Below are 27,119 nucleotides of genomic sequence, written 5' to 3' on the forward strand. Positions count from 1 at the left end.
CAGTTATTCACTGCTACAAAAGACACCCCCAAAAAATCCTTCAGCCTGAGGCTCCTCCTGTAACCCCCTGCTCTACAGGATACACAGCAGTTCTGTACAAATATACCTGGAAAATAAGACCACCAGTGACAGATAATCCCCCTATGCACAGGTCAGGAGCACTCAACTATGAGGTCCGTAGAGATGAGGGCACTGTCTGGGGTCCGTAGCGATGAGGGCACTGTCTGGGGTCCGTAGAGATGAGGGCACTGTCTGGGGTCCGTAGCGATGAGGGCACTGTCTGGGGTCCGTAGAGATGAGGGCACTGTCTGGGGTCCGTAGCGATGAGGGCACTGTCTGGGGTCCGTAGCGATGAGGGCACTGTCTGGGGTCCGTAGCGATGAGGGCACTGTCTGGGGTCCGTAGAGATGAGGGCACTGTCTGGGGTCCGTAGAGATGAGGGCACTGTCTGGGGTCCGTAGAGATGAGGGCACTGTCTGGGGTCCGTAGAGATGAGGGCACTGTCTGGGGTCTGTACAGCTGTTGGGCATGGTCTGGGGTCTGTAGAGCTTAGGGCATTGTCTGGGGTCTGTAGAACTGCCGGTATGGTCTGGGGTCTGTGGAGATGCAGGTATCATGTGGAGTCTGTAGAGATGGATGTATTGTCTAGGGCTGTAGAGAATGGTCTGAGATGAGGGGTATGGGGTTTGTTTAAATGTGGGTAAGGTCTGGGGTCTGTAGATATAGGGGTACAGTCTGGGGTCTGAAGAGATAGGGGTATGGTCTGGAGTCTGTAGAGATTAGGTTGAGGTCTGGGGTCTGTACAGAATTGGGTATGGTCTGGGTTCTGCAGAGATGAGGTCCCGCCCCTGTGACTATGTAGATTATTTCTTCTCACCGTACGTTCACGTTCATTACTCGGTCATAGTCCTCCAGGGTGGTGGTCTCTATACTCCCCATGGACAGTATCCCGCCACAGTTCACCAGCACGTCCAGCTGTCCATAGTGCGCCACCGTCTGCTCCACCATCCCCCGTACCCGCACCTCATCAGTCAGGTCTCCGGGAACCAGCAGAGGCTGCAGACAAGGAAAGGGTTAATGTCACCTGGAAGCCACAAGTGTTTCCCATAGATAAGACTACAACAACAGCACAAAGAGTCCTGGATTATGAAGGCTTTTCTGATTGCAGGTTTTCTGGCACCGCTCCGCCATTAGGCCCCTCGCCCACCAGCTTCTTCCTCTAGGATAGGAATAGAGCAGCTTTAGGCTCCTCGTCCACCAGCTTCTTCCTCTAGGATAGGACTAGAGCAGCTTTACGCCCCTCACCCACTAACGTTTGCCTCTAGGATAGGACTAGAGCAGCTTTACGCCCCTCACCCACCAACGTTTGCCTCTAGGATAGGACTAGAGCAGCTTTAGGCCCCTCGCCCACCAGCCTTTGCCTCTAGGATAAGACTAGAGCAGCTTTAGGCCCATTGCCCACCAGCGTTTTCCTCTAGGATAGGACTAGAGCAGCTTTAGGCTCCTCGCCCACCAACGTTTGCCTCTAGGATAGGACTAGAGCAGCTTTAGGCCCCTCGCCCACCAGCGTTTTCCTCTAGGATAGGACTAGAGCAGCTTTAGGCCTCTTGCCCACCAGTGTTTTCCTCTAGGATAGGACTAGAGCAGCTTTAGGCCCCTCGCCCACCATCGTTTGCCTCTAGGATAGGACTAGAGCAGCTTAAGGCTCCTCACCCCCAACGTTTTCCTCTAGGATAGGACTACAGCAGCTTTAAGCCCCTCACCCATCAACGTTTGCCTCTAGGATAGGACTAAAGCAGCTTTAGGCTCCTCGCCCACCAGCTTCTTCCTGTAGGATAGGACTAGAGCAGCTTTAGGCCCCTCGCCCACCAGCGTTTTCCTCTAGGATAGGACTAGAGCAGCTTTAGGCCTCTTGCCCACCAGTGTTTTCCTCTAGGATAGGACTAGAGCAGATTTAGGCCCCTCGTACACCAGCTTCTTCCTCTAGGATAGGACTAGAGCAGCTTTAGGCCCCTCGCCCACCAGTGTTTTCCTCTAGGATAGGACTAGAGCAGCTTTAGGCCCCTCGCCCACCAGCATTTTCCTCTAGGATAGGACTAGAGCAGCTTTAGGCCCCTCGCCCACCAGCGTTTTCCTCTAGGATAGGACTAGAGCAGCTTTAGGCCCCTCGCCCACCAGCGTTTCCCTCTAGGATAGGACTAGAGCAGCTTTAGGCTCCTCGCCCACCAGCGTTTTCCTCTAGGATAGGACTACAGCAGCTTTAGGCCCCTCACCCACCAGCGTTTGCCTCTAGGATAGGACTAGAGCAGCTTTAGGCTCCTCGCCCACCAGCGTTTTCCTCTAGGATAGAACTAGAGCAGCTTTAGGCCCCTTGCCCACCAGCAATTGCCTCTAGGATAGGACTAGAGCAGCTTTAGGTCCCTCGCCCACCAGCGTTTTCCTCTAGGATAGGACTAGAGCAGCTTTAGGCCCCTCGCCCACCAGCGTTTGCCTCTAGGATAGGACTAGAGCAGCTTTGGGCCCCTCGCCCACCAGCTTCTTCCTCTAGGATAGGACTAGAGCAGCTTTAGGCCCCTTGCCCACCAGCTTCTTCCTCTAGGATAGGACTAGAGCAGCTTTAGGCCCCTCGCCCACCAGCGTTTTCCTCTAGGATAGGACTAGAGCAGCTTTAGGCCCCTCGCCCACCAGCGTTTTCCTCTAGGATAGGACTAGAGCAGCTTTAGGCCCCTCAGCCACCAGCGTTTTCCTCTAGGATAGGACTAGAGCAGCTTTAGGCCCCTCGTCCACCAGCGTTTTCCTCTAGGATAGGACTAGAGCAGCTTTAGGCCCCTCGCCCACCAGCGTTTTCCTCTAGGATAGGACTAGAGCAGCTTTAGGCTCCTCGCCCACCAACGTTTGCCTCTAGGATAGGACTAGAGCAGCTTTAGGCCCCTCGCCCACCAGCGTTTCCCTCTAGGATAGGACTAGAGCAGCTTTAGGCCCCTCGCCCACCAGCGTTTTCCTCTAGGATAGAACTAGAGAAGCTTTAGGCCCCTCGCCCACCAGCGTTTTCCTCTAGGATAGAACTAGAGAAGCTTTAGGCCCCTCGCCCACCAGCGTTTTCCTCTAGGATGGGACTAGAGTAGCTTTAGGCCCCTTGCCCACCAGCAATTGCCTCTAGGATAGGACTAGAGCAGCTTTAGGTCCCTCGCCCACCAGCGTTTTCCTCTAGGATAGGACTAGAGCAGCTTTAGGCCCCTCGTCCACCAGCGTTTTCCTCTAGGACAGGACTAGAGCAGCTTTGGGCCCCTCGCCCACCAGCGTTTTCCTCTAGGATAGGACTAGAGCAGCTTTAGGCCCCTCGTCCACCAGCGTTTTCCTCTAGGATAGGACTAGAGCAGCTTTAGGCCCCTCGTCCACCAGCGTTTTCCTCTAGGACAGGACTAGAGCAGCTTTAGGCCCCTCGCCCACCAGCGTTTTCCTCTAGGACAGGACTAGAGCAGCTTTAGGCCTCTTGCCCAGGAGCCATGTTGAAAATCGTGTGAGTTTTCTCAGATTTGGGTCGGTGTGCTCACAGTTTTTCATAGTTGATTCAGAGTTTGGTGAGTGCGATGCAGCGATACGTTATCATGCAGGACAAATCACTTTTCTCCTGTGTTGGATTCTCTCAGCTCCTTCCCAGAGACTCGTGCAGAAAACAGTGGGGGTCATTTACCAAGGGCCCGATGCGCGTTTTCCCGACGTGTTACCCGAATATTTCCGATTTGCGCCGATTTTCCCTGTATTGCCTCGGGTTTTTGGCGCACGGGATCGGATTGTGGCGCATTGGCGCCGGCATGCACGCGACGGAAATCTGGGGGCGTGGCCGAACGAAAACCCGACGGATTCGGAAAAACCGCCGCATTTTAAAAAAAAGTAAAAATTGACGCTCGGCACGTGCTTACCTTCACTCAGCCCGGCTCGGTGAACTCCAGTGCGTTCCGATGCTCTTCAGCACAGCAGCGACATCTGGTGGACGCAGGAGGAACTGCCTTAGTGAATCCCGGCCGGACCCGAATCCACCGCAGAGAACGCACCGCTGGATCGCGAATGGGCCGGGTAAGTAAATCTGCCCCAGTGAGTGCAGCACGATGACCGTTGTCCCTCAGACCCGCATCAAAGTAGGACCTGCTTTACTTCTGAAAAAAACTGATGAGTGTCCGAGTGCAATGATGGATCTCATGGACTCACACAAGACAAATGGCTGTGGGCAAGGGCCTTCAGTTGTCCCCGCTACAGGGAGAATGTCATTTCGGAAGCCTCTTTCTACTGTTCTATGGACTAAAGACCTGCTGCTGCTGGTGCTGTATTAAAGATAAGAATCTCATTTCTCAGATCACATCAGGATCATGGATTTGTGAGCTACAGAACTAGACATACGGACAGCTAAAAATACGTCCAGCGCCATTTGTAACCATGATAACAGTTTGGTGCTGCTGTCCTGCAGAGAATCCTTGTGCAACAACCCTGCCAAAGCATGGGGTGGGTAGTTGTTGCGATAGAGCCCACTCCTTGTCAAGAACTATCTGATGAGTCTGAAGAAACTTAGACACGACCCTATAACTTCTGACTCAGGGTCGGGGATGCACTCTAGCCCCACCCCCTGCAGTCCAGGACAGAGCTCACAGACACTGACTTCCTGCCAGCAAACACATCACATCATGAGGAGAGAGAAGCCGCAAGCTACAGGCAGATACATTATCTGGGGGAAGGGGGAGGCAGGCACACATCTGTGAGAACAGAGATGTAGCAGAGCTGACAGTGTGCAATATGCATCTCACAGATCTCTCTCTGGTAAAGTCGGTAGGAGGCAGATGGAGCTACTGGCAGCAGATATGTGGCATCAGGCGGGTGGCAGCATCAGTATAGTGGCTGAGGCAGGTAGTTAGAACCCCGACTCATTTCTCAACGTTTGGAGGAGGCGTCATGGCTGATGTATAAGGCATTGGCGAGTTGAAATCCTGGCCGGTCCAAGCCTGATTCATCTTGACAAAGGTCAGTCTCTCAACATTACGAGTGGACAAGATGGTTAAGCCGGGCAGGACAGCTTCTCTACTGCAAACTCTGCAAGTTGCGGCCATGCATCAAGTTTGGCTGCCCAGTAGTTCATGGGATCCTCTACCTGAGGTGGTAAAGTGCTGTCCAAGTAGGTCACCACCTACCGGTGCAGGGTCTGCTCCATGTCCTGCTGGTGGCGGCGGCTACCCTCCTCACTAGGCGGGTGAAGGAAGCTGCTCATTAAGGACTTCAGACTTGGGGAATACAGAACCCCAAAAACTGACACCGTGGACTGACACCGTGGGCAAAAAGCAATGATTACACAAGACCCCTCCTCTCGCTGTAGCTAAAGGGGCTATGGGGGTTCAGATCTGGTTATTTAAATACGGAATTGAAAAATTTTTATGTCAACTTTGAAATTAATTTGAAGTTGAAATTTTTAATTTAAATTTACAGAAGACGCCGCATGGATCATTCATTACAATTTCACAGAAAATATGACATCTCTGCCTGTTTTTCATTGGTTATATTCGTTGTAGAATTGCTAAGATCACTAGAAGATTCCACTACTGAAGGGACAAATCGAGATTAGACAATGGCCGCCTCTTTCATTGTCTGTGTGACATCACATAAGCTGCCGGTCGCTGATTGGCTTACAGGTCTTGCGCCCATTTAAACTTCGGATTCGTGATGAATTTAATTTTTCCCTGAAATTCGGAACAAATTCCGATTCGTTAGAATCGATTCGCCCATCACTACTCACAAAAATGAGTAAAATTGTTAGGGTTAAAAATGATCTTTATTGTGTTATCATCACTGGGGGGGGGGGAGGGGGGGGGAGAGATTTGAGAATTTTCTTTGGTGGGAAAACCCCTATAAGCCCTTAAGTAAATAAGTATGAAAATTTGTTAGAAATGCTCCAAAAAAATGGCTTTAAAGGCCTCTGGTCAGGAAGGGGTTAAAGAGCTGACGTATATACCCAGCGTTATACAGGCAACAAATAATAAGCAAATTAGCTCTAAACCACTCCCACCACTAACATACAAGGCCCCACCCTTTTAACCTATTCTTTATTTATATAGCGCACACAGATTACGCAGCGCTGCACAAAGCATGACAAATCATCTATTCACAGTTTACCCCCAGGAACCAGCGCCCCTCCTGTGCATGGCCGTGGCTGGTAATGCAGGTCATTGTCCTCCAGGTTAAAGTTATAACTTGATTCTCCATCACCTTAGACAAGGGTTCAGTTCATGGTCCGTACCCATTCCCGCAGGTTTGTACCCCTCCTCCTGACATCTCACCTTCTCCTTACAGATCTCCTCGCAGCCCCGAGACGTCTCCTGTAACTTCTCCTCATTTCTTCCATTAAGGGCCAATCGGGCCCCAAGACGGGCAAAGAGCAGCGCGGTGCCGGCCCCGATCCCAGAGCTGGCGCCGGTCACCAGACAAACCTTACCCCGCAGAGACACCACCTGCAGATGAGAGGGGAACGTGAGCTCAATGCAGAAGATCAGAAAAAGTCCCCAAATTACCCCAAATTCTCAAATAGGGGTCTATGACATGTCATCAGAAACCAGGGTACCGACTAGGGGTGTATTATGTGTCACCAGGCCCCAGAGTCCCAAATAGGGGTCTAAGATGTGTCACCGGGGCCCCAGGACCCAACTAGAGGTTTGAGACTGTAAGCTCTTGTGTCGCCCTCATCCTCATAGACTGTAAGCTCTTGTGTCCCCCCCTCATCCTCATAGACTGTAAGCTCTTGTGTCGCCCTCATCCTCATAGACTGTAAGCTCTTGTGTCGCCCTCATCCTCATAGACTGTAAGCTCTTGTGTCCCCCCCCCCTCATCCTCATAGACTGTAAGCTCTTGTGTCGCCCTCATCCTCATAGACTGTAAGCTCTTGTGTCACCCCCTCATCCTCATAGACTGTAAGCTCTTGTGTCCCCTCTCATCCTCATAGACTGTAAGCTCTTGTGTCCCCCATCATCATAGACTGTAAGCTCTTGTGTTACCTGCTCATCCTCATAGACTGTAAGCTCTTGTGTCGTCCCCTCATCCTCATAGACTGTAAGCTCTTGTGTCACCCCCTCATCCTCATAGACTGTAAGCTCTTGTGTCACCCCCTCATCCTCATAGACTGTAAGCTCTTGTGTCACCTCTCATCCTCATAGACTGTAAGCTCTTGTGTCCCCCCTCATCCTCATAGACTGTAAGCTCTTGTGTCCCCCCTCATCCTCATAGACTGTAAGCTCTTGTGTCCTCCCCTCATCCTCATAGACTGTAAGCTCTTGTGTCCTCCCCTCATCGTCATAGACTGTAAGCTCTTGTGTCCTCCCCTCATCGTCATAGACTGTAAGCTCTTGTGTCCCCCTCATCCTCATAGACTGTAAGCTCTTGTGTCACCCCCCTCATCCTCATAGACTGTAAGCTCTTGTGTCACCCCCCTCATCCTCATAGACTGTAAGCTCTTGTGTCACCCCCTCATCCTCATAGACTGTAAGCTCTTGTGTCCCCCCCCTCATCCTCATAGACTGTAAGCTCTTGTGCCCCCCCCCTCATCCTCATAGACTGTAAGCTCTTGTGTCACCCCCTCATCCTTATAGACTGTAAGCTCTTGTGTCCTCCCCTCATCCTCATGGACTGTAAGCTCTTGTGTCACCCCCTCATCCATATAGACTGTAAGCTCTTGTGTCCCCCCCCCTCATCCTCATAGACTGTAAGCTCTTGTGTCCCCCCCTCATCCTCATAGACTGTCAGCTCTTGTGTCACCCCCTCATCCTCATAGACTGCAAGCTCTTGTGTCACCCCCTCATCCTCATAGACTGCAAGCTCTTGTGTCACCCCTCATCCTCATAGACTGTAAGCTCTTGTGTCACCCCTCATGCTCATAGGCTGTAAGCTCTTGTGTCACCCCTCATCCTCATAGACTGTAAGCTCTTGTGTCTCCCCCTCATCCTCATAGATTGTAAGCTCTTGTGTCACCCCCTCATCCTCATAAACTGTAAGCTCTTGTGTCACCCCTCATCCTCATAGACTGTAAGCTCTTGTGTCACCCCTCATCCTCATAGACTGTAAGCTCTTGTGTCCCCCCTCATCCTCATAGACTGTAAGCTCTTGTGTCACCCCCTCATCCTCATAGACTGTAAGCTCTTGTGTCCTCCTCATCCTCATAGACTGTAAGCTCTTGTGTCACCCCCTCATCCTCATAGACTGTAAGCTCTTGTGTCACCCCCTCATCCTCATAGACTGTAAGCTCTTGTGTCCTCATCCTCATAGACTGTAAGCTCTTGTGTCCTCATCCTCATAGACTGTAAGCTCTTGTGTCACCCCCTCATCCTCATAGACTGTAAGCTCTTGTGTCAACCCTCATCCTCATAGACTGTAAGCTCTTGTGTCCCCCCTCATCCTCATAGACTGTAAGCTCTTGTGTCACCCCCTCATCCTCATAGACTGTAAGCTCTTGTGTCCTCCTCATCCTCATAGACTGTAAGCTCTTGTGTCACCCCCTCATCCTCATAGACTGTAAGCTCTTGTGTCACCCCCTCATCCTCATAGACTGTAAGCTCTTGTGTCCTCATCCTCATAGACTGTAAGCTCTTGTGTCCTCATCCTCATAGACTGTAAGCTCTTGTGTCACCCCCTCATCCTCATAGACTGTAAGCTCTTGTGTCACCCCTCATCCTCATAGACTGTAAGCTCTTGTGTCCCCCCTCATCCTCATAGACTGTAAGCTCTTGTGTCACCCCCTCATCCTCATAGACTGTAAGCTCTTGTGTCCTCCTCATCCACATAGACTGTAAGCTCTTGTGTCACCCCCTCATCCTCATAGACTGTAAGCTCTTGTGTCACCCCCTCATCCTCATAGACTGTAAGCTCTTGTGTCCTCCTCATAGACTGTAAGCTCTTGTGTCACCCCTCATCCTCATAGACTGTAAGCTCTTGTGTCCCCCCTCATCCTCATAGACTGTAAGCTCTTGTGTCACCCCCTCATCCTCATAGACTGTAAGCTCTTGTGTCGCCCTCATCCTCATAGACTGTAAGCTCTTGTGTCCCCCCCCCTCATCCTCATAGACTGTAAGCTCTTGTGTCGCCCTCATCCTCATAGACTGTAAGCTCTTGTGTCACCCCCTCATCCTCATAGACTGTAAGCTCTTGTGTCCCCTCTCATCCTCATAGACTGTAAGCTCTTGTGTCCCCCATCCTCATAGACTGTAAGCTCTTGTGTCCCTCTCATCCTCATAGACTGTAAGCTCTTGTGTCGTCCCCTCATCCTCATAGACTGTAAGCTCTTGTGTCACCCCCTCATCCTCATAGACTGTAAGCTCTTGTGTCACCCCCTCATCCTCATAGACTGTAAGCTCTTGTGTCACCTCTCATCCTCATAGACTGTAAGCTCTTGTGTCCCCCCTCATCCTCATAGACTGTAAGCTCTTGTGTCCCCCCTCATCCTCATAGACTGTAAGCTCTTGTGTCCTCCCCTCATCCTCATAGACTGTAAGCTCTTGTGTCCTCCCCTCATCCTCATAGACTGTAAGCTCTTGTGTCCCCCTCATCCTCATAGACTGTAAGCTCTTGTGTCCCCCTCATCCTCATAGACTGTAAGCTCTTGTGTCACCCCCCTCATCCTCATAGACTGTAAGCTCTTGTGTCACCCCCCTCATCCTCATAGACTGTAAGCTCTTGTGTCCCCCTCATCCTCATAGACTGTAAGCTCTTGTGTCACCCCCCTCATCCTCATAGACTGTAAGCTCTTGTGTCACCCCCCTCATCCTCATAGACTGTAAGCTCTTGTGTCACCCCCTCATCCTCATAGACTGTAAGCTCTTGTGTCCCCCCCCTCATCCTCATAGACTGTAAGCTCTTGTGCCCCCCCCCCTCATCCTCATAGACTGTAAGCTCTTGTGTCACCCCCTCATCCTTATAGACTGTAAGCTCTTGTGTCCTCCCCTCATCCTCATGGACTGTAAGCTCTTGTGTCACCCCCTCATCCATATAGACTGTAAGCTCTTGTGTCCCCCCCCCCTCATCCTCATAGACTGTAAGCTCTTGTGTCCCCCCCTCATCCTCATAGACTGTCAGCTCTTGTGTCACCCCCTCATCCTCATAGACTGCAAGCTCTTGTGTCACCCCCTCATCCTCATAGACTGCAAGCTCTTGTGTCACCCCTCATCCTCATAGACTGTAAGCTCTTGTGTCACCCCTCATGCTCATAGGCTGTAAGCTCTTGTGTCACCCCTCATCCTCATAGACTGTAAGCTCTTGTGTCTCCCCCTCATCCTCATAGATTGTAAGCTCTTGTGTCACCCCCTCATCCTCATAAACTGTAAGCTCTTGTGTCACCCCTCATCCTCATAGACTGTAAGCTCTTGTGTCACCCCTCATCCTCATAGACTGTAAGCTCTTGTGTCCCCCCTCATCCTCATAGACTGTAAGCTCTTGTGTCACCCCCTCATCCTCATAGACTGTAAGCTCTTGTGTCCTCCTCATCCTCATAGACTGTAAGCTCTTGTGTCACCCCCTCATCCTCATAGACTGTAAGCTCTTGTGTCACCCCCTCATCCTCATAGACTGTAAGCTCTTGTGTCCTCATCCTCATAGACTGTAAGCTCTTGTGTCCTCATCCTCATAGACTGTAAGCTCTTGTGTCACCCCCTCATCCTCATAGACTGTAAGCTCTTGTGTCACCCCTCATCCTCATAGACTGTAAGCTCTTGTGTCCCCCCTCATCCTCATAGACTGTAAGCTCTTGTGTCACCCCCTCATCCTCATAGACTGTAAGCTCTTGTGTCACCCCCTCATCCTCATAGACTGTAAGCTCTTGTGTCCCCCTCATCCTCATAGACTGTAAGCTCTTGTGTCACCCCCTCATCCTCATAGACTGTAAGCTCTTGTGTCACCCCCTCATCCTCATAGACTGTAAGCTCTTGTGTCCTCATCCTCATAGACTGTAAGCTCTTGTGTCCTCATCCTCATAGACTGTAAGCTCTTGTGTCACCCCCTCATCCTCATAGACTGTAAGCTCTTGTGTCCCCCCTCATCCTCATAGACTGTAAGCTCTTGTGTCACCCCCTCATCCTCATAGACTGTAAGCTCTTGTGTCCTCCTCATCCACATAGACTGTAAGCTCTTGTGTCACCCCCTCATCCTCATAGACTGTAAGCTCTTGTGTCACCCCCTCATCCTCATAGACTGTAAGCTCTTGTGTCCTCCTCATAGACTGTAAGCTCTTGTGTCCCCCCTCATCCTCATAGACTGTAAGCTCTTGTGTCCCCCCTCATCCTCATAGACTGTAAGCTCTTGTGTCACCCCCTCATCCTCATAGACTGTAAGCTCTTGTGTCACCCCCTCATCCTCATAGACTGTAAGCTCTTGTGTCCTCCTCATCCTCATAGACTGTAAGCTCTTGTGTCACCCCCTCATCCTCATAGACTGTAAGCTCTTGTGTCACCCCCTCATCCTCATAGACTGTAAGCTCTTGTGTCACCCCCTCATCCTCATAGACTGTAAGCTCTTGTGTCCTCCTCATCCTCATAGACTGTAAGCTCTTGTGTCACTTCTCATCCTCATAGACTGTAAGCTCTTGTGTCACCCCCTCATCCTTATAGACTGTAAGCTCTTGTGTCCCCCCTCATCCTCATAGACTGTAAGCTCGTGTCCTCCCTCATCCTCATAGACTGTAAGCTCTTGTGTCCCCCTCATAGACTGTAAGCTCTTGTGCCCCCCCTCATCCTCATAGACTGTAAGCTCTTGTGTCCCCCCTCATCCTCATAGACTGTAAGCTCTTGTGTCCTCTCTCATCCTCATAGACTGTAAGCTCTTGTGTCCTCCCCTCATTCTCATAGACTGTAAGCTCGTGTCCTCCCTCATCCTCATAGACTGTAAGCTCTTGTGTCCTCCTCATCCTCATAGACTGTAAGCTCTTGTGTCCCCCCCTCATCCTCATAGACTGTAAGCTCTTGTGTCCCCCCTCATCCTCATAGACTGTAAGCTCTTGTGTCCTCCCCTCATCCTCATAGACTGTAAGCTCTTGTGTCTCCCCTCATCCTCATAGACTGTAAGCTCTTGTGTCTCCCCTCATCCTCATAGACTGTAAGCTCTTGTGTCTCCCCCTCATCCTCATAGACTGTAAGCTCTTGTGTCCCCCATCATCCTCATAGACTGTAAGCTCTTGTGTCCTCCTCATCCTCATAGACTGTAATCTCTTGTCTCCCCCTCATCCTCATAGACTGTAAGCTCTTGTGTCCTCCCCTCATCCTCATAGACTGTAAGCTCTTGTGTCTCCCCTCATCCTCATAGACTGTAAGCTCTTGTGTCTCCCCTCATCCTCATAGACTGTAAGCTCTTGTGTCTCCCCCTCATCCTCATAGACTGTAAGCTCTTGTGTCCCCCCTCATCCTCATAGACTGTAAGCTCTTGTGTCCTCCTCATCCTCATAGACTGTAAGCTCTTGTGTCCTCCTCATCCTCATAGACTGTAAGCTCTTGTGTCACCCCTCATCCTCATAGACTGTAAGCTCTTGTGTCACCCCCTCATCCTCATAGACTGTAAGCTCTTGTGTCCTCATCCTCATAGACTGTAAGCTCTTGTGTCCTCATCCTCATAGACTGTAAGCTCTTGTGTCACCCCCTCATCCTCATAGACTGTAAGCTCTTGTGTCACCCCTCATCCTCATAGACTGTAAGCTCTTGTGTCCCCCCTCATCCTCATAGACTGTAAGCTCTTGTGTCACCCCCTCATCCTCATAGACTGTAAGCTCTTGTGTCCTCCTCATCCTCATAGACTGTAAGCTCTTGTGTCACCCCCTCATCCTCATAGACTGTAAGCTCTTGTGTCACCCCCTCATCCTCATAGACTGTAAGCTCTTGTGTCCTCATCCTCATAGACTGTAAGCTCTTGTGTCCTCATCCTCATAGACTGTAAGCTCTTGTGTCACCCCCTCATCCTCATAGACTGTAAGCTCTTGTGTCACCCCTCATCCTCATAGACTGTAAGCTCTTGTGTCCCCCCTCATCCTCATAGACTGTAAGCTCTTGTGTCACCCCCTCATCCTCATAGACTGTAAGCTCTTGTGTCCTCCTCATCCACATAGACTGTAAGCTCTTGTGTCACCCCCTCATCCTCATAGACTGTAAGCTCTTGTGTCACCCCCTCATCCTCATAGACTGTAAGCTCTTGTGTCCTCCTCATAGACTGTAAGCTCTTGTGTCCTCCTCATCCTCATAGACTGTAAGCTCTTGTGTCTCCCCTCATCCTCATAGACTGTAAGCTCTTGTGTCTCCCCCTCATCCTCATAGACTGTAAGCTCTTGTGTCCCCCCTCATCCTCATAGACTGTAAGCTCTTGTGTCACCCCCTCATCCTCATAGACTGTAAGCTCTTGTGTCCTCCTCATCCACATAGACTGTAAGCTCTTGTGTCACCCCCTCATCCTCATAGACTGTAAGCTCTTGTGTCACCCCCTCATCCTCATAGACTGTAAGCTCTTGTGTCCTCCTCATAGACTGTAAGCTCTTGTGTCCTCCTCATCCTCATAGACTGTAAGCTCTTGTGTCTCCCCTCATCCTCATAGACTGTAAGCTCTTGTGTCTCCCCCTCATCCTCATAGACTGTAAGCTCTTGTGTCCCCCCTCATCCTCATAGACTGTAAGCTCTTGTGTCCTCCTCATCCTCATAGACTGTAAGCTCTTGTGCCCCCCCTCATCCTCATAGACTGTAAGCTCTTGTGTCACCCCCTCATCCTCATAGACTGTAAGCTCTTGTGTCCCCCTCATCCTCATATACTGTAAGCTCTTGTGTCCTCCTCATCCTCATAGACTGTAAGCTCTTGTGTCCCCCCTCATCCTCATAGACTGTAAGCTCTTGTGTCCTCCTCATCCTCATAGACTGTAAGCTCTTGTGTCACCCCCTCATCCTCATAGACTATAAGCTCTTGTGTCTCCCCCTCATCCTCAGACTGTAAGCTCTTGTGTCAGCCCCTCATCCTCATAGACTGTAAGCTCTTGTGTCACCTCCTCATCCTCATAGACTGTAAGCTCTTGTGTCCTCCCCTCATCCTCATAGACTGTAAGCTCTTGTGTCACCCCTCATCCTCATAGACTGTAAGCTCTTGTGTCACCTCCTCATCCTCATAGACTGTAAGCTCTTGTGTCTCCCCTCATCCTCATAGACTGTAAGCTCTTGTGTCTCCCCTCATCCTCATAGACTGTAAGCTCTTGTGTCTCCCCTCATCCTCATAGACTGTAAGCTCTTGTGTCTCCCCCTCATCCTCATAGACTGTAAGCTCTTGTGTCCCCCCTCATCCTCATAGACTGTAAGCTCTTGTGTCCTCCTCATCCTCATAGACTGTAAGCTCTTGTGTCCTCCCCTCATCCTCATAGACTGTAAGCTCTTGTGTCTCCCCTCATCCTCATAGACTGTAAGCTCTTGTGTCTCCCCTCATCCTCATAGACTGTAAGCTCTTGTGTCTCCCCCTCATCCTCATAGACTGTAAGCTCTTGTGTCCCCCCTCATCCTCATAGACTGTAAGCTCTTGTGTCCTCCTCATCCTCATAGACTGTAAGCTCTTGTGTCCCCCTCATCCTCATAGACTGTAAGCTCTTGTGTCTCCCCTCATCCTCATAGACTGTAAGCTCTTGTGTCTCCCCCTCATCCTCATAGACTGTAAGCTCTTGTGTCACCCCCTCATCCTCATAGACTGTAAGCTCTTATGTCACCCCCTCATCCTCATAGACTGTAAGCTCTTATGTCAACCCCTCATCCTCATAGATTGTAAGCTCTTGTGTCACCCCCCTCATCCTCATAGACTGTAAGCTCTTGTGTCCTCCTCATCCTCATAGACTGTAAGCTCTTGTGTCCTCCTCATCCTCATAGACTGTAAGCTCTTGTGTCCCCCTCATCCTCATAGACTGTAAGCTCTTGTGTCCCCCCTCATCCTCATAGACTGTAAGCTCTTGTGTCACCCCCTCATCCTTATAGACTGTAAGCTCATGTGTCACCCCCTCATAATCATAGACTGTAAGCTCTTGTGTCTCCCCCTCATCCTCATAGACTGTAAGCTCTTGTGTCCCCCCTCATCCTCATAGACTGTAAGCTCTTGTGTCCTCCCCTCATCCTCATAGACTGTAAGCTCTTGTGTCACCCCCTCATCCTCATAGACTGTAAGCTCTTGTGTCACCCCTAGTCCTCATAGACTGTAAGCTCTTGTGTCACCCCCTCATCCTCATAGACTGTAAGCTCTTGTGTCACCCCCTCATCCTCATAGACTGTAAGCTCTTATGTCACCCCCTCATCCTCATAGACTGTAAGCTCTTGTGCCCCCCTCATCCTCATAGACTGTAAGCTCTTGTGTCACCCCCTCATCCCCATAGACTGTAAGCTCTTGTGTCCTCCCCCCATCCTCATAGACTGTAAGCTCTTGTGTCCTCCTCATCCTTATAGACTGTAAGCTCTTGTGTCCTCCTCATCCTCATAGACTGTAAGCTCTTGTGTCCCCCCTCATCCTCATATACTGTAAGCTCTTGTGTCACCCCCTCATCCTCATAGACTGTAAGCTCTTGTGTCCCCCCTCATCCTCATATACTGTAAGCTCTTGTGTCACCCCCTCATCCTCATAGACTGTAAGCTCTTGTGTCACCCCCTCATCCTCATAGACTGTAAGCTCTTGTGTTACCCCCTCATCCTCATAGACTGTAAGCTCTTGTGTCACCCCCTCATCCTCATAGACTGTAAGCTCTTGTGTCACCTCCTCATCCTCATAGACTGTAAGCTCTTGTCTCACCCCCTCATCCTCATAGACTGTAAGCTCTTGTGTCACCCCCTCATCCTCATAGACTGTAAGCTCTTGTGTCACCCCCTTATCCTCATAGACTGTAAGCTCTTGTGACCTCCCTCATCCTCATAGACTGTAAGCTCTTGTGTCCTCCCCTCATCCTCATAGACTGTAAGCTCTTGTGTCCTCCCCTCATCCTCATAGACTGTAAGCTCTTGTATCACCCCCACATCCTCAGACTGTAAGCTCGTGTCCTCCCTTCATCCTTATGTCCCCTATGATGTGTAACGCTACGGAATATGATGGTGATTATTATTATGTGTCCCCGGGGTGTAGGGTCCCTCCAGGTTTGGAGGGGTGCAAGTATTTTGCTGTTAGGGTGTACAATAATTAGGGGGCAGCAGGGTGTGAGTTGGGGTCTGTAGCTTCTCAGGACTCCGCCTGACCCCGCAGCAGCCTGCAGGTTACAGCGCCCCCACTGCGCACAGGTCGTGCCTGGTATTACAGCTCCACCAGCGGCACACAACCTGCAGAGGGAAGAGCGGTGCATGCCGGGAGTCCAGGCCGGGGCGCCGCTCCACAACACTCATACACTGCCAGTCTCATGACACCGATACATTGTATCCGGGAACCTCACAACATTGTATCACAGGAACTACATCTCCCAGCAGCACCGCCCCCGGCTCCTCCCCCTCACCTGCTCCGGAGCCGCCATCCTCCTCCCGTCTCACCAGACACGCTGATATTTAGTATAACTTTATTAAGGACAAACTGAAGACACAAGAGACACGCATGCCCCTCCCCCCACAGATCACGTGACCCTCCTGAAGATTAACCCCTGGGAGACCAGATTCTAAGTAATACAATCTATTACTCTCTGTTATCAGCCATTACACCCCGGGGAGAGGAGACTGTACAGGGGGGATACAATCTATTACTCTCTGTTATCAGCCATTACACCCCGGGGAGAGGAGACTGTACAGGGGGATACAATCTATTACTCTCTGTTATCAGCCATTACATCCCGGGGAGAGGAGACTGTACAGGGGGGATACAATCTATTACTCTCTGTTATCAGCCATTACACCCCGGGGAGAGGAGACTGTACAGGGGGGATACAATCTATTACTCTCTGTTATCAGCCATTACATCCCGGGGAGAGGAGACTGTACAGGGGGGATACAATCTATTACTCTCTGTTATCAGCCATTACATCCCGGGGGGAGGAGACTGTACAGGGGGGGATACAATCTATTACTCTCTGTTATCAGCCATTACACCCCGGGGAGAGGAGACTGTACAGGGGGATACAATCTATTACTCTCTGTTATCAGCCATTACACCCCGGGGAGAGGAGACTGTACAGGGGGATACAATCTATTACTCTCTGTTATCAGCCATTACATCCCGGGGAGAGGAGACTGTACAGGGGGGGATACAATCTATTACTCTCTGTTATCAGCCATTACACCCCGGGGAGAGGAGACTGTACAGGGGGGGATACAATCTATTACTCTCTGTTATCAGCCATTACACCCCGGGGAGAGGAGACTGTACAGGGGGGGATACAATCTATTACTCTCTGTTATCAGCCATTACATCCCGGGGGGAGGAGACTGTACAGGGGGGGATACAATCTATTACTCTCTGTTATCAGCCATTACACCCCGGGGAGAGGAGACTGTACAGGGGGGATACAATCTATTACTCTCTGTTATCAGCCATTACACCCCGGGGAGAGGAGACTGTACAGGGGGGATACAATCTATTACTCTCTGTTATCAGCCATTACACCCCGGGGAGAGGAGACTGTACAGGGGGGGATACAATCTATTACTCTCTGTTATCAGCCATTACACCCCGGGGAGAGGAGACTGTACAGGGGGGGATACAATCTATTACTCTCTGTTATCAGCCATTACACCCCGGGGAGAGGAGACTGTACAGGGGGGATACAATCTATTACTCTCTGTTATCAGCCATTACACCCCGGGGAGAGGAGACTGTACAGGGGGGATACAATCTATTACTCTCTGTTATCAGCCATTACATCCCGGGGAGAGGAGACTGTACAGGGGGGGATACAATCTATTACTCTCTGTTATCAGCCATTACACCCCGGGGAGAGGAGACTGTACAGGGGGGGATACAATCTATTACTCTCTGTTATCAGCCATTACACCCCGGGGAGAGGAGACTGTACAGGGGGGGGATACAATCTATTACTCTCTGTTATCAGCCATTACATCCCGGGGAGAGGAGACTGTACAGGGGGGGGATACAATCTATTACTCTCTGTTATCAGCCATTACACCCCGGGGAGAGGAGACTGTACAGGGGGGGATACAATCTATTACTCTCTGTTATCAGCCATTACACCCCGGGGAGAGGAGACTGTACAGGGGGGGGGATACAATCTATTACTCTCTGTTATCAGCCATTACACCCCGGGGAGAGGAGACTGTACAGGGGGGATACAATCTATTACTCTCTGTTATCAGCCATTACATCCCGGGGAGAGGAGACTGTACAGGGGGGGATACAATCTATTACTCTCTGTTATCAGCCATTACACCCCGGGGAGAGGAGACTGTACAGGGGGGATACAATCTATTACTCTCTGTTATCAGCCATTACACCCCGGGGAGAGGAGACTGTACAGGGGGGGATACAATCTATTACTCTCTGTTATCAGCCATTACATCCCGGGGAGAGGAGACTGTACTGGGGGGTACAATCTATTACTCTCTGTTATCACCCATTACACCCCGGGGAGAGGAGACTGTACAGGGGGGATACAATCTATTACTCTCTGTTATCAGCCATTACATCCCGGGGAGAGGAGACTGTACAGGGGGGGATACAATCTATTACTCTCTGTTATCAGCCATTACACCCCGGGGAGAGGAGACTGTACAGGGGGATACAATCTATTACTCTCTGTTATCAGCCATTACACCCCGGGGAGAGGAGACTGTACAGGGGGGGATACAATCTATTACTCTCTGTTATCAGCCATTACACCCCGGGGAGAGGAGACTGTACAGGGGGATACAATCTATTACTCTCTGTTATCAGCCATTACACCCCGGGGAGAGGAGACTGTACAGGGGGGGATACAATCTATTACTCTCTGTTATCAGCCATTACATCCCGGGGAGAGGAGACTGTACAGGGGGATACAATCTATTACTCTCTGTTATCAGCCATTACACCCCGGGGAGAGGAGACTGTACAGGGGGGGATACAATCTATTACTCTCTGTTATCAGCCATTACACCCCGGGGAGAGGAGACTGTACAGGGGGGGGATACAATCTATTACTCTCTGTTATCAGCCATTACACCCCGGGGAGAGGAGACTGTACAGGGGGGATACAATCTATTACTCTCTGTTATCAGCCATTACATCCCGGGGAGAGGAGACTGTACAGGGGGGATACAATCTATTACTCTCTGTTATCAGCCATTACATCCCGGGGAGAGGAGACTGTACAGGGGGGATACAATCTATTACTCTCTGTTATCAGCCATTACATCCCGGGGAGAGGAGACTGTACAGGGAGGATACAATCTATTACTCTCTGGTATCATCCATTACACCCCGGGGAGAGGAGACTGTACAGGGGGGATACAATCTATTACTCTCTGGTATCAGCCATTACACCCCGGGGAGAGGAGACTGTACAGGGGGGATACAATCTATTACTCTCTGTTATCAGCCATTACATCCCGGGGAGAGGAGACTGTACAGGGGGGGATACAATCTATTACTCTCTGTTATCAGCCATTACATCCCGGGGAGAGGAGACTGTACAGGGGGGATACAATCTATTACTCTCTGTTATCAGCCATTACACCCCGGGGAGAGGAGACTGTACAGAGGGATACAATCTATTACTCTCTGTTATCAGCCATTACACCCCGGGGAGAGGAGACTGTACAGGGGGATACAATCTATTACTCTCTGTTATCAGCCATTACATCCCGGGGAGAGGAGACTGTACAGGGGGGATACAATCTATTACTCTCTGTTATCAGCCATTACATCCCGGGGAGAGGAGACTGTACAGGGGGATACAATCTATTACTCTCTGTTATCAGCCATTACACCCCGGGGAGAGGAGACTGTACAGGGGGGATACAATCTATTACTCTCTGTTATCAGCCATTACACCCCGGGGAGAGGAGACTGTACAGGGGGATACAATCTATTACTCTCTGTTATCAGCCATTACACCCCGGGGAGAGGAGACTGTACAGAGGGATACAATCTATTACTCTCTGTTATCAGCCATTACACCCCGGGGAGAGGAGACTGTACAGGGGGATACAATCTATTACTCTCTGTTATCAGCCATTACATCCCGGGGAGAGGAGACTGTACAGGGGGGGATACAATCTATTACTCTCTGTTATCAGCCATTACATCCCGGGGAGAGGAGACTGTACAGGGGGGATACAATCTATTACTCTCTGTTATCAGCCATTACATCCCGGGGAGAGGAGACTGTACAGGGGGGATACAATCTATTACTCTCTGTTATCAGCCATTACACCCCGGGGAGAGGAGACTGTACAGGGGGATACAATCTATTACTCTCTGTTATCAGCCATTACATCCCGGGGAGAGGAGACTGTACAGGGGGGATACAATCTATTACTCTCTGTTATCAGCCATTACATCCCGGGGAGAGGAGACTGTACAGGGGGGGATACAATCTATTACTCTCTGTTATCAGCCATTACATCCCGGGGAGAGGAGACTGTACAGGGGGGATACAATCTATTACTCTCTGTTATCAGCCATTACCCCCCGGGGAGAGGAGACTGTACAGGGGGGATACAATCTATTACTCTCTGTTATCAGCCATTACACCCCGGGGAGAGGAGACTGTACAGGGGGATACAATCTATTACTCTCTGTTATCAGCCATTACATCCCGGGGAGAGGAGACTGTACAGGGGGGATACAATCTATTACTCTCTGTTATCAGCCATTACACCCCGGGGAGAGGAGACTGTACAGGGGGATACAATCTATTACTCTCTGTTATCAGCCATTACACCCCGGGGAGAGGAGACTGTACAGGGGGGGGATACAATCTATTACTCTCTGTTATCAGCCATTACACCCCGGGGAGAGGAGACTGTACAGGGGGGGATACAATCTATTACTCTCTGTTATCAGCCATTACATCCCGGGGAGAGGAGACTGTACAGGGGGGATACAATCTATTACTCTCTGTTATCAGCCATTACATCCCGGGGAGAGGAGACTGTACAGGGGGGATACAATCTATTACTCTCTGTTATCAGCCATTACATCCCGGGGAGAGGAGACTGTACAGGGGGGGATACAATCTATTACTCTCTGTTATCAGCCATTACACCCCGGGGAGAGGAGACTGTACAGGGGGATACAATCTATTACTCTCTGTTATCAGCCATTACACCCCGGGGAGAGGAGACTGTACAGGGGGGGATACAATCTATTACTCTCTGTTATCAGCCATTACACCCCGGGGAGAGGAGACTGTACAGGGGGGGATACAATCTATTACTCTCTGTTATCAGCCATTACATCCCGGGGAGAGGAGACTGTACAGGGGGGATACAATCTATTACTCTCTGTTATCAGCCATTACATCCCGGGGAGAGGAGACTGTACAGGGGGGATACAATCTATTACTCTCTGTTATCAGCCATTACATCCCGGGGAGAGGAGACTGTACAGGGGGGGATACAATCTATTACTCTCTGTTATCAGCCATTACACCCCGGGGAGAGGAGACTGTACAGGGGGGGATACAATCTATTACTCTCTGTTATCAGCCATTACATCCCGGGGAGAGGAGACTGTACAGGGGGGGGGATACAATCTATTACTCTCTGTTATCAGCCATTACATCCCGGGGAGAGGAGACTGTACAGGGGGATACAATCTATTACTCTCTGTTATCAGCCATTACACCCCGGGGAGAGGAGACTGTACAGGGGGGGATACAATCTATTACTCTCTGTTATCAGCCATTACATCCCGGGGAGAGGAGACTGTACAGGGGGATACAATCTATTACTCTCTGTTATCAGCCATTACATCCCGGGGAGAGGAGACTGTACAGGGGGATACAATCTATTACTCTCTGGTATCAGCCATTACATCCCGGGGAGAGGAGACTGTACAGGGGGGATACAATCTATTACTCTCTGTTATCAGCCATTACACCCCGGGGAGAGGAGACTGTACAGGAGGATACAATCTATTACTCTCTGTTATCAGCCATTACATCCCGGGGAGAGGAGACTGTACAGGGGGGGATACAATCTATTACTCTCTGTTATCAGCCATTACACCCCGGGGAGAGGAGACTGTACAGGGGGGGGGATACAATCTATTACTCTCTGTTATCAACCATTACACCCCGGGGAGAGGAGACTGTACAGGGGGGGATACAATCTATTACTCTCTGTTATCAGCCATTACATCCCGGGGAGAGGAGACTGTACAGGGGGGGGATACAATCTATTACTCTCTGTTATCAGCCATTACATCCCGGGGAGAGGAGACTGTACAGGGGGGATACAATCTATTACTCTCTGTTATCAGCCATTACACCCCGGGGAGAGGAGACTGTACAGGGGGGGATACAATCTATTACTCTCTGTTATCAGCCATTACATCCCGGGGAGAGGAGACTGTACAGGGGGGGATACAATCTATTACTCTCTGTTATCAGCCATTACATCCCGGGGAGAGGAGACTGTACAGGGGGGGATACAATCTATTACTCTCTGTTATCAGCCATTACACCCCGGGGAGAGGAGACTGTACAGGGGGATACAATCTATTACTCTCTGTTATCAGCCATTACACCCCGGGGAGAGGAGACTGTACAGGGGGGATACAATCTATTACTCTCTGTTATCAGCCATTACACCCCGGGGAGAGGAGACTGTACAGGGGGGGGATACAATCTATTACTCTCTGTTATCAGCCATTACATCCCGGGGAGAGGAGACTGTACAGGGGGGGATACAATCTATTACTCTCTGTTATCAGCCATTACACCCCGGGGAGAGGAGACTGTACAGGGGGGATACAATCTATTACTCTCTGTTATCAGCCATTACATCCCGGGGAGAGGAGACTGTACAGGGGGGATACAATCTATTACTCTCTGTTATCAGCCATTACACCCCGGGGAGAGGAGACTGTACGGGGGGGGGGGGGGGATACAATCTATTACTCTCTGTTATCAGCCATTACACCCCGGGGAGAGGAGACTGTACAGGGGGGGATACAATCTATTACTCTCTGTTATCAGCCATTACATCCCGGGGAGAGGAGACTGTACAGGGGGGGATACAATCTATTACTCTCTGTTATCAGCCATTACACCCCGGGGAGAGGAGACTGTACAGGGGTGGATACAATCTATTACTCTCTGTTATCAGCCATTACATCCCGGGGAGAGGAGACTGTACAGGGGGGGGGATACAATCTATTACTCTCTGTTATCAGCCATTACATCCCGGGGAGAGGAGACTGTACAGGGGGATACAATCTATTACTCTCTGTTATCAGCCATTACATCCTGGGGAGAGGAGACTGTACAGGGGGGATACAATCTATTACTCTCTGTTATCAGCCATTACATCCCGGGGAGAGGAGACTGTACAGGGGGGGATACAATCTATTACTCTCTGTTATCAGCCATTACACCCCGGGGAGAGGAGACTGTACAGGGGGATACAATCTATTACTCTCTGTTATCAGCCATTACACCCCGGGGAGAGGAGACTGTACAGGGGGGGGTACAATCTATTACTCTCTGTTATCAGCCATTACATCCCGGGGAGAGGAGACTGTACAGGGGGATACAATCTATTACTCTCTGTTATCAGCCATTACATCCCGGGGAGAGGAGACTGTACAGGGGGGGATACAATCTATTACTCTCTGTTATCAGCCATTACATCCCGGGGAGAGGAGACTGTACAGGGGGGGGATACAATCTATTACTCTCTGTTATCAGCCATTACATCCCGGGGAGAGGAGACTGTACAGGGGGATACAATCTATTACTCTCTGTTATCAGCCATTACATCCCGGGGAGAGGAGACTGTACAGGGGGGATATAATCTATTACTCTCTGTTATCAGCCATTACATCCCGGGGAGAGGAGACTGTACAGGGGGGGATACAATCTATTACTCTCTGTTATCAGCCATTACACCCCGGGGAGAGGAGACTGTACAGGGGGATACAATCTATTACTCTCTGTTATCAGCCATTACACCCCGGGGAGAGGAGACTGTACAGGGGGGGGGTACAATCTATTACTCTCTGTTATCAGCCATTACATCCCGGGGAGAGGAGACTGTACAGGGGGATACAATCTATTACTCTCTGTTATCAGCCATTACATCCCGGGGAGAGGAGACTATACAGGGGGGGATACAATCTATCACTCTCTGTTATCAGCCATTACACCCCGGGGAGAGGAGACTGTACAGGGGGGGATACAATCTATTACTCTCTGTTATCAGCCATTACATCCCGGGGAGAGGAGACTGTACAGGGGGATACAATCTATTACTCTCTGTTATCAGCCATTACACCCCGGGGAGAGGAGACTGTACAGGGGGATACAATCTATTACTCTCTGTTATCAGCCATTACACCCCGGGGAGAGGAGACTGTACAGGGGGGATACAATCTATTACTCTCTGTTATCAGCCATTACACCCCGGGGAGAGGAGACTGTACAGGGGGGGGATACAATCTATTACTCTCTGTTATCAGCCATTACATCCCGGGGAGAGGAGACTGTACAGGGGGGATACAATCTATTACTCTCTGTTATCAGCCATTACATCCCGGGGAGAGGAGACTGTACAGGGGGGATACAATCTATTACTCTCTGTTATCAGCCATTACACCCCGGGGAGAGGAGACTGTACAGGGGGGGATACTATCTATTACTCTCTGTTATCAGCCATTACATCCCGGGGAGAGGAGACTGTACAGGGGGGGATAATCTATTACTCTCTGTTATCAGCCATTACATCCCGGGGAGAGGAGACTGTACAGGGGGGATACAATCTATTACTCTCTGTTATCAGCCATTACATCCCGGGGAGAGGAGACTGTACAGGGGGGGATACAATCTATTACTCTCTGTTATCAGCCATTACACCCCGGGGAGAGGAGACTGTACAGGGGGATACAATCTATTACTCTCTGTTATCAGCCATTACATCCCGGGGAGAGGAGACTGTACAGGGGGATACAATCTATTACTCTCTGTTATCAGCCATTACACCCCGGGGAGAGGAGACTGTACAGGGGGGGGGATACAATCTATTACTCTCTGTTATCAGCCATTACACCCCGGGGAGAGGAGACTGTACAGGGGGGATACAATCTATTACTCTCTGTTATCAGCCATTACATCCCGGGGAGAGGAGACTGTACAGGGGGGGATACAATCTATTACTCTCTGTTATCAGCCATTACACCCCGGGGAGAGGAGACTGTACAGGGGGATACAATCTATTACTCTCTGTTATCAGCCATTACACCCCGGGGAGAGGAGACTGTACTGGGGGGTACAATCTATTACTCTCTGTTATCAGCCATTACATCCCGGGGAGAGGAGACTGTACAGGGGGGATACAATCTATTACTCTCTGTTATCAGCCATTACATCCCGGGGAGAGGAGACTATACAGGGGGGATACAATCTATTACTCTCTGTTATCAGCCATTACATCCCGGGGAGAGGAGACTGTACAGGGGGGATACAATCTATTACTCTCTGTTATCAGCCATTACATCCCGGGGAGAGGAGACTGTACAGGGGGATACAATCTATTACTCTCTGTTATCAGCCATTACACCCCGGGGAGAGGAGACTGTACAGGGGGGATACAATCTATTACTCTCTGTTATCAGCCATTACACCCCGGGGGGAGGAGACTGTACAGGGGGATACAATCTATTACTCTCTGTTATCAGCCATTACACCCCGGGGAGAGGAGACTGTACAGGGGGGATACAATCTATTACTCTCTGTTATCAGCCATTACACCCCGGGGAGAGGAGACTGTACAGGGGGGGGATACAATCTATTACTCTCTGTTATCAGCCATTACATCCCGGGGAGAGGAGACTGTACAGGAGGATACAATCTATTACTCTCTGTTATCAGCCATTACACCCCGGGGAGAGGAGACTGTACAGGGGGGGATACAATCTATTACTCTCTGTTATCAGCCATTACACCCCGGGGAGAGGAGACTGTACAGGGGGGATACAATCTATTACTCTCTGTTATCAGCCATTACATCCCGGGGAGAGGAGACTGTACAGGGGGGATACAATCTATTACTCTCTGTTATCAGCCATTACACCCCGGGGAGAGGAGACTGTACAGGGGGATACAATCTATTACTCTCTGTTATCAGCCATTACATCCCGGGGAGAGGAGACTGTACAGGGGGGATACAATCTATTACTCTCTGTTATCAGCCATTACATCCCGGGGAGAGGAGACTGTACAGGGGGGATACAATCTATTACTCTCTGTTATCAGCCATTACATCCCGGGGAGAGGAGACTGTACAGGGGGGATACAATCTATTACTCTCTGTTATCAGCCATTACATCCCGGGGAGAGGAGACTGTACAGGGGGGATACAATCTATTACTCTCTGTTATCAGCCATTACACCCCGGGGAGAGGAGACTGTACAGGGGGGATACAATCTATTACTCTCTGTTATCAGCCATTACATCCCGGTGAGAGGAGACTGTACAGGGGGGATACAATCTATTACTCTCTGTTATCAGCCATTACATCCCGGGGAGAGGAGACTGTACAGGGGGGGTACAATCTATTACTCTCTGTTATCAGCCATTACATCCCGGGGAGAGGAGACTGTACAGGGGGATACAATCTATTACTCTCTGTTATCAGCCATTACATCCCGGGGAGAGGAGACTGTACAGGGGGGATACAATCTATTACTCTCTGTTATCAGCCATTATATCCCGGGGAGAGGAGACTGTACAGGGGGATACAATCTATTACTCTCTGTTATCAGCCATTACATCCCGGGGAGAGGAGACTGTACAGGGGGGATACAATCTATTACTCTCTGTTATCAGTCATTACATCCCGGGGAGAGGAGACTGTACAGGGGGATACAATCTATTACTCTCTGTTATCAGCCATTACACCCCGGGGAGAGGAGACTGTACAGGGGGATACAATCTATTACTCTCTGTTATCAGCCATTACATCCCGGGGAGAGGAGACTGTACAGG

At 50.2% G+C, this 27,119-nt stretch overlaps 1 protein-coding gene across 1 annotated transcript in view; it reads right to left on the bottom strand.

Annotated features, from left to right (window-relative positions):
* LOC140075769 (3-oxoacyl-[acyl-carrier-protein] reductase FabG-like) overlaps nucleotides 1–16,570 on the bottom strand; it is a 20,224-nt gene extending 3,654 nt beyond the window's left edge. The window contains exons 1-3 of the mRNA XM_072122052.1: nucleotides 16,484–16,570; nucleotides 6,321–6,491; nucleotides 878–1,056 (exon numbers count right to left, since the gene is read on the bottom strand). Coding sequence (XP_071978153.1) covers nucleotides 878–1,056; nucleotides 6,321–6,491; nucleotides 16,484–16,501 — 368 coding nt within the window. The 5' untranslated portion in view covers nucleotides 16,502–16,570. The remainder of the gene's footprint in view (nucleotides 1–877; nucleotides 1,057–6,320; nucleotides 6,492–16,483) is intronic.
* Between the last annotated feature and the right edge of the window lie 10,549 nt (nucleotides 16,571–27,119).

This window comes from Engystomops pustulosus, chromosome 8 (genome assembly GCF_040894005.1).
Source record: "Engystomops pustulosus chromosome 8, aEngPut4.maternal, whole genome shotgun sequence".
Lineage (NCBI taxonomy): Eukaryota > Metazoa > Chordata > Amphibia > Anura > Leptodactylidae > Engystomops > Engystomops pustulosus.